This window comes from Coenobita brevimanus, chromosome 97, assembly GCF_032717465.1.
Source record: "Coenobita brevimanus isolate Jiangsu-jjx chromosome 97, ASM3271746v2, whole genome shotgun sequence".
In the NCBI taxonomy this organism is placed as follows: Eukaryota; Metazoa; Arthropoda; class Malacostraca; order Decapoda; family Coenobitidae; genus Coenobita; species Coenobita brevimanus.
This window is the reverse complement of record NC_137050.1, coordinates 38,016,761-38,025,916: the sequence shown is the minus strand read 5'-3', so window position 1 is coordinate 38,025,916 and position 9,156 is coordinate 38,016,761. Positions and strand designations below refer to the sequence as shown.

Genomic DNA, 9,156 nt, shown 5'->3' with positions numbered 1-9,156 from the left:
AGGTCCATGGGGGATTGTGATCCGAGTGGTGAAAATGTCCTTTGATAAAAATATTCATGGGGTGAAAATAGGTCAATAGGGGCATACACGCACTGTAAACATACATGGAGATATTTACAATAAATGGAACTTAAAATATCCAACTTTTAACAGCGACCGTTGCCTGGAATTAGGCTTACCTCTGCACACCTTGGACCAAACAACCATTAGCCTGACCCTATTACCACTTCGTCATCCAGTCATTATATTTCATAATTTACCTTCATTTAGTCATTTAGGCATAGAAAGCCAACCGAAACGAAAGGAAAAATCCCTGTTTAACTGTGTTGAGCACCTCATTTCTCCACCTCATTCCTCTAAAATTCACGGGCTCCAGCAAATCTCTCTCTCTCTCTCTCTCTCTCTCTCTCTCTCTCTCTCTCTCTCTCTCTCTCTCTCTCTCTCTCTCCTGGTAACAAATGAATGCTTCGAACTTGTTCACTCTGTTCGCAGGTTCAAACCTACAGGAAGTCGTGGAGTGGAGTTAAATATACAAATCTGTTACTTGCTTGGCTCTATGCGAGAAACAAGTTATTAAATAATCAGTATGATATAATCGTGTTATCAGGGACAAACCTTCAAAGTAAATATTACTATTGCTTTATCCACTAGTACAAGCCCAAAGCTCAAGGGATATTTTTCGACAGCAATGCATCGAAGGCAACTTCTGTGCCCGTGAATGCGACGCTGCCACATACACGGGTTGGCTGGACGAGGGTGGCAAAGAACTCCTGTCCGCAATAGTATATATATATATATATATATATATATATATATATATATATATATATATATATATATATATATATATATATATATATATATATATATATATATGTACATATACATATATATATATATATATATATATATATATATATATATATATATGTATGTTTACATATATATATATATATATATATATATATATATATATATATATATATATATATATATATCTATATACCTAGGCTGCTTCCCCCAAGGAAAGGGAGGTAGCCGAGACAGGACGACTCACTCTCCATTTACTCATCCATTCAAACACATTCATTCACATCTTAGCCCCAAAGGGGAGAACGGACAGATCCTCACCGCATCACACCGCACATGGGTCAACTGCGCAATGCAAGCAGTGACATCCACATCAGGGCCCGACAGCAGAACTGGTTTACCCCTGCCACATCATAACAGACCCATCCCCTTACCCGCACCTGACCTGACTAGCTGATCAGACCAAATGCGGGAGAATATCCCCTCAGGGCTGCGTCATCACTTATTCATTCACAATTTCTCTCCATTTATTTCTGTCACGCACAGCCACTCTTCCTTGCTCAACAGACATCCCTCTCGCATCCAGCGCTCTCTTCACACTGTCCATCCATCCTATTCGTGGTCTTCCTCTCAGTCTTACACCTCTCACATCAGATCTAGTTATCTTTTTCACCAATCGCTCATTATCCATTCTCTCCATATGCCCAAACCATTGCAACACCCTCTGCTCAACTCTACCAGCCATCTCCCGAACAACTCCAGTTCTCCTTCGCACTTCATCATTTCGCACTCGATCCATACGCGTCACTCCACACATACTCCTCAGACATCTCATCTCCATTACATTCAAACTTTTCCTCTCTGCTACACCCATATTCCATGTTTCAGCCCCATATAACGCAGTCGGTACCACAACACCCTCACACAGCCTTCTCTTTACATCCATTCTAAGCGAACGACATTTAAACACTTTTTTCATTCCTCCCAGCACCTTTCCTACTTCATTTATTCTAAACTTCACTTCTGCATCTATTCTTCCATCCACAGCAACATGTGACCCTAGATATTTAAAACAATCTACCTCCTCAAGCAACTCACCATTCAAAACTATATTCATCCCCCTACCATCTATCAACCTCGTACACTTCATCACTTTACTCTTATTCTCATTTACTTTCAATTTCCTCCTTTCACACACCCTTCCAAACTCCTCTACCAACTGTCTCAATCTCTCCTCTGAATCAGTCACCAGTGCAGTATCATCTGCAAACAGCAGCTGCTTCAGATTCCACTCTCCTCCATCAACATTTACCAGACTCAGACCACCTAAAACTCTTGCATTCACCTCCCTTACAACACCATCCATGTAAATATTAAACAACCAAGGCGACATCACACATCCCTGTCTCAGCCCCACTCTCACGGGAAACCAATCACTCACAGCATTTCCCACTCTTACACACGCTCTACTATTTACATAAAAACTTTTCACCCCTTTTAGTAACCTACCATCAAGTCCATACAATCTTAAAACAGTCCACAAAGCCTCCCTATCAATTCTATCATACGCTTTCTCTAAATCCATAAATGCCCAAAACACATCCTTGCCTTTCGCTAAATACTTTTCACACACTTGTCTCACAGCAAACACCTGATCAATGCATCCCCTCCCTCTCCTAAAGCCACACTGCTCATCACTAATCACTCCCTCTGTACCCTCTCTAACTCTCATAATTAACACTCTACCATACACTTTACCTACAACACTCAACAGACTTATACCCCTAAAGCTAGTACATTCATACTTATCACCCTTGCCTTTATACAACGGGACCACACAAGCACTTGCCCAGTCAATTGGCACCATACCTTTCTCAAAGCACACATTCAATAATCTTACTAACCAGTCAACAATAGTCACTCCACCACCCTTCAGGCATTCCACAGCACACCCATCCATACCTGCAGCTTTCCCTGTTTTCATCTCCTTTACTGCCTTCTCCACTTCCTCCTTCGTGATCAAAGAATCATTCAACTCTCCCAACACATTTATTCCTTGCACCCTTCTATCTGCCACATCTCAGCCACCCTTTCCTCCTCTACATTTAACAATCTTTCAAAATACTCTGCCCATCTCTTCCTTACTGCATCCATCTCAATTAACATCCTTCCATCCTCTGCTTTTACTCGTTTTTCCTTCCCAGACTCTCCCTTTCGCACCCTTTTCACCTCCTTCCAAAACATTTTCTTATTCTGTTCAAAATTCTCTGTCAGCCGCCTACCCCACCTCTCATCTGCTGCCACTTTAGCATCACGCACAGCCCTTCTCGCTCTATTCCTCTTTTCCTTAGACCTTTCATATGACATCTCATCCTTTCTCTGCAGCCACACTTCATATGCACGTCTCTTCTCAGCCACAGCCATACTTACTTCCTCGCACCACCATTCACTTCCTTTTCTTACACCACCACCCACACGTCTCACACCACACACCTCTTCTGCATGCCCCACCACAGCACTCTTAAACAACTGCCATTCCTCCTCCACACTGCCATTTTCCCGATCTTTCACTGCGTTCCACTCATCTTTCAATTTCTACTGATACTCTATCTTTTTCTCTCTTTTATCCAACTCACTCACTTTCAAAACCTCCCTGCCATATATATATATATATATATATATGTATGTATGTGTCTATGTCTATGTCTCCCCCAGTATCCCTGCTTGTCGTAAAAGGCGACTAAAAGGGTTGGCGGAGGGTTAGTGCCCCTCCCCGGAAAACAACTAACTAAAAAAACAAACAACAAGCCTCGGACAAGGACTGACCAAACGATGACGACCCAGGACCGGACAAAGGACTTGGTAATGGCTACGTGGAATGTAAGAGGAGCGAATGATGAGGTGAAAGAAAGAGAGATTGTCCAGGTGCTTGAGGATGCGAAAGTGGATGTATGTGGAATAACTGAAACAAAATGGAAAGGAGAAAGTGTGAGAGAATGGGAGTATGGATGGGGTATATGTGCAGGAGTAGGTGAGAATGAGAGGGCAAAGGAAGGAGTATGTATAGTTGTGAGTAAAAGATGGAAGAGGAGCATAAGACAATATGGATCAGTTGGGTCAAGGATTGTGTGGGTAAAGTTGAAAGTTGGAATACAAATGTGGGCGATTGTGAGTGTGTATGTGCCAATGCAATATCGTGCTAGAAGAGTGAGGGAAGAGTTCTGGACAAATGTGGAAGTGTGCATGGAAAAGTTTGGAAGGAATGAGAGAGTGTTTTTGATTGGTGATATGAATGGTAAAGTTGGGAATGTGAAGGTGGATGGAATAGTTGGTGAGTGGGGTGTGCCTGCTGAGATAGATGAGAATGGGAGTGCGTTAGTGGACATTTGTGCTGGGAGGGGGTTGGTGATAGCCAATACCCTCTTCAGGCATAAAATGATCCACAGGTATACATGGCAAGTGATGAGAAGGGTGGGTGGTGAACTGAATGAAAGGAAGGCAATGATTGATTATGTGTGTGTGGATGAAAGGATGCGAAGATGTGTAATGGATGCAAGAGATTATAGAGGCAGGGGGAGTGGACTTTCTGACCACTACTTGGTGGTGGCCAGAATTAAAATTCAAGTAAGATGGAGGAATAGAAGAAGGGAAAGACGAGAGGAAGGAGTAGTTGCAAGGAGAGTGGAAAGGTTACAAGAGGATGAGAAAAAGGCAGAGTATAAGAGAGAAGTGGAGGAACGATTGGGCAATTATGAATTGGAGCAGATGGGAGACGTGGAAGGTGTGTGTAGGATATTTACAGAAGAAATATGTGCAGCATGTGATGTGGTGTGTGGAAGGAAGAGAAGATGGAGGGGGGTGCAAGGAACAGAGTGGTGGACTGAAGAGGTGAAACAGGCTGTGGCAGAAAAGAAGAAAGCATACCATGAATGGATGAGAAATAGGGGCGTGGAAGAAGTTGAGAGGCGGAAGAGAGAGTTATATGTAGAAAGAAAGAGAGAGGTGAAAAGATTAGTAAGAGAGAGTAAGAAGAGAATGGATGAGGAATTTGGAAGGAATTTGAGTGTAAAGTGGAGGGACTAAGAAAATGTTCTGGAAAGAGGTGAAAAGAGTAAGACAGGGTGGAAGTGAAGTTAGCAGGGGAGTGAAAGATAAAAATGGTAGATTACTAGTGGAGAAGGGAGAAAAAGTGAACAGATGGAGAGAACACTTTAAGGAATTGTTGAACGTAGAGGATGGAAGTAATGCGAGTATAAATGGCTGGGGAATGGCTGGAGAAGGAGGGAGGTGAGAAGACAGGAAGAAATCAGTAGGATAAAAGTTGTGGAAGCAATGAAGAAAGTTAAATTGGGGAAAGCCCCAGGAATTGATGGCGTGTGTGGTGAAATGCTGAAGCATGGGGGAGAGATAGTAGTAGAATGGATGTGGAAGATGTGCAGATTGGCCTGGGAGGAAGGTAGAGTCCCGGAGGATTGGAAGTCAGGTATAATTATTCCCTTGTACAAAGGAAAAGGGGAAAAAGAAGTGTGTGGTAATCATAGGGGCATTTGTCTCCTTAGTATAATAGGAAAAGTGTATGGTAGGATACTTATTGACAGAGTTAGAGAAAGAACAGGGAAATTAGTTGGAGAAGAACAGGGAGGCTTTAGGAAGGGAAGAGGTTGTGTAGATCAGATATTCATTCTTAGATCTTTAGTGGAAAAGATTCTAGAGAAGGGAAAGAAGTTGTATGTGGCTTTCATGGATTTGGAGAAAGCATATGACAGGGTGGATAGACAAGGATTGTGGAAAGTGTTAAGAATATATGGAGTAGATGGGAAGTTGTTGAATGCTGTGAAGAGTATGTACGATGGTGCGAAGGCTGCAGTGAGTGTGGATGGTGAACTAAGTGAATTTTTCTCTTTGAAAGTTGGTTTGAAACAGGGATGTGTCATGTCTCCATGGTTGTTCAATCTGTACATGGATGGGGTAATAAAAGAGGTACAAAGTAGGGTAGTGGATGTTGGAGTGGCCCTGGTGAGAGAGGATAGTGTTTGGAAACTCCCTGTACTGTTGTTTGTAGATGATACTGTGTTGTTGAATGAAGACGAAGGGGAGCTGCAAGGCTTGGTGGATGAGTTTGAGAGAGTGTGTAAGAAACGGAATCTAAAGGTGAATGTAGGGAAGAGTAAAGTGATGGTCTTTGAGAGAGGTGAAGTCAGTGAATGTATAGCGAGGTTGGATGGTGAGGAATTGGAAAATGTGAGTACGTTTAAGTACTTGGGTAGTGTGATGAGTAAGGATGGAGGTTTGGAGGGTGAAGTGCTTGAAAGGGTACAGCAGGGAAGAAAGGTTGCTGGTTCTTTGAAAACAGTGATAAGAAACAGGGAAGTGAGCACGGAAGTGAAAAAGTTACTATATGACAGTATTGTGATACCAACTCTAACGTACGGAAGTGAAGCTTGGACGTTGTTGGAAGGACACAAGTCAAGAGTGAGAGCCGTGGAAATGAGTTATTTAAGAGGAGCCTGTGGAGTCACATGGAGAGACAGGCTGACGAATGAGGATATAAAGGAGCGTTGTGGTGTTGATGTGGATGTGATAGGAAGCGTTATGAGGAACACACTGAGGTGGTTTGGCCATGTGGAGAGGATGGAGGGTGAAAGACTGACGAAGAGAGTGTATGTGAGTGAGGTGGAGGGGGGAAGAGGGTGGGGGAGGCCGAGGATGAGATGGAGGGATGGGGTGGAGAGGTATATGAGAGAGGGGGTGTGAGTTGGGAGCAGGGCAGTGAAATGGCGGGGGACAGGGCGATTTGGAGGCGATTTGTTTGTGGCCACCCCAAACGGGATTGAGGCATCTCGCAATATATATATATATATATATATATATATATATATATATATATATATATATATATATATATATATATATATATATATGTTTATATATATGTCACGCATCTATTCTTCTGCATCTATTCTTCCATATATATATATATATATATATATATATATATATATATATATATATATATATATATATATATATATATATGTATATATATGTAGATGTAGATGTATATGCATATATATATATATATATATATATATATATATATATATATATATATATATATATATATATATATATATATATATATATATATATATATATATATATATATATATATATATATATATATATATATATATATATGTATATGTATGACCATGTGGAGAGGATGGAGGGTGAAAGACTGACGAAAAGAGTGTATGTGATTGAGGTGAAGGGGGGAAGAGTGAGGGGGAGGCCGAGGATGAGATGGAGGGATGGGATGGAAAGGTATATGAGTGAGGGGGGCGTGAGTTGGGAGCGCGGCAATGAAATGTTGGTGGACAGGTCGACGTGGAGGCGATTTGTTTGTGGCCACCTCAAACGGGATTGAGGCGTCTGGCAATATATATATATATATATATATATATATATATATATATATATATATATATATATATATATATATATATATATATATATATATATATATATATATATAGAGAATGAGAGAGACAGACAGACAGACAGACAGACAGAGAAAGAAAGAAGGGTGATCTTCAATAGTACACCTAAACCAAAAATGTTATTTTCTATGGGTACTTCCTGACAAAATAGTTCATACGGAAAAGAAAATGGTTGGTGACAAGTACTGTCCTTCATTTACTGTCACCCGTGCGGTGGATATTACAGGCTTTTGGTCTCCGAGTCATGGAATAGCTATATTGCAGCTTTCGATATTGAAGTAAAAACTATAGGATTTTTTCTTTTTCGGTGGGATAATTTAGAGCGATAACACTTCATTCCTGAAATTCTGGTTTATTGACAACTTGACAAGTTAAAATAAAACACCTCGACGGTATTATAAACCAGCTCATTTCACAGGCAAATAATTCCAGGAGTAACTAGCTGGAGTTCTTGCTTTGTTTGTGCCAGGTATTTCTTGACAATGCCACTCAACAACTTGCAGGAGATACTGACGTTGCTGTTAGTCTTTCGTAATGACTTGAGTATAGTCCTGGATAAGAGCTACATCACGCTCCGCAAAGTCATTTACAACGGCAATCTAGTCCAAGACCTGTTGCGCTGACTGAAAGGAGGAGTTGTCCTCCCAGTCAGCAGGGTCTCTGTCTTGAACGTCACATCTGCCTCAGAAAATCCGGCTTCAGGCTTATGTGATGAAATTCGCTTCAGTTTTATCGGCGATGACTTCCTTTGCTGCCAGGTCAACATGTGCTCTTGATTGAGGATTCTCGTTGTGTTCCCCCTTGAAAGCGATCACAATCTTGCGCTTCACAGCGAGAGAAATTACTCCATCGAATATAGCAAATATAGCTGCCTCATCACTCACATGCCACAGGTGATTGGCGATTTTTTGCTAGCGACCGTGACAATGCTGAAATCAGGAGAGTAGCCCTTTCAAGAACGCTAAGTCTCCAGCTGGAGCAAATGAATAAATGAATGATGATCTGACATGATGGCGCAACTCCAGAGGTCATATGCGGCCGAACAGTATCAGTAAAAGGAAGTCAAAATATATATATCACCATAAAAAGGGGACAGAAAGAAAAGTGATGCATAAAACAAACCAAAAGTATAAAAGAAACAACAAAAAGTAACACACGGTGGAAATACAGTATAAGGGTTAAACGAAAACATTACCATTAAAACACAAACTAAAAACGATTAAGCCCTATAGCTTGTGGAGAAGGCCAGAACTCAACACAAAGGAGAGGGTGCCTCCCCACATAGCACAAGCCACCTCCCCAAGCACCAAGGAGAGAAGATACGATCCATTACCGGTTCGGCACCCGCAAAGGTACTGTCGATGACGGTCCCCAAGACTGCGGCATTCCACAAGATGCTGCACAGTCAAAGGAACCAGGCAGTCATCACGATAGGGAGGGGGTATCCTCTCCATAAAAAAAACCATGAGTCAGCCTAGTGTGGCCAATCCAGAGGCGGGCCAAAGCTGTTTCCCACTTTCGGGACGGTCCCCTATACCCCCATCACCCATGTTCCAACGAATGCTGTGGAGTTTCTTCGCCTTTGCTGCATCCCACCTCCTCTGCCAGCAGAAACAGACAGCCTCCACAGTGGCTGTGCATAAATCCTCCGATGGGACACTGTAATGAGGAAAGGAAGGGCGAGAGGCAGCAGCTCTCACCAGATAGTCAGCACGCTCATTGCCCACGAGCCCTACAAGTGCAGGGACCCAACACAACTGTACAGAGTATCCACACCTGCATAATAAGAAGAGCCACCCCAAGATAGACAGGACTAGAGGATGTGATGGAAGCCACGAGACAAAGC

At 42.0% G+C, this 9,156-nt stretch overlaps 1 protein-coding gene across 1 annotated transcript in view; it reads left to right on the top strand.

The window, feature by feature from the left end:
• The window catches only part of LOC145413658 (uncharacterized), a 365,386-nt gene extending 357,453 nt beyond the window's left edge, over positions 1–7,933 (top strand). Inside the window, exon 6 of the mRNA XM_080283314.1 lies at positions 7,780–7,933. Within this exon, the coding sequence (XP_080139440.1) occupies positions 7,780–7,933 (154 nt within the window). The remainder of the gene's footprint in view (positions 1–7,779) is intronic.
• The last annotated feature ends 1,223 nt before the right edge of the window (positions 7,934–9,156 follow it).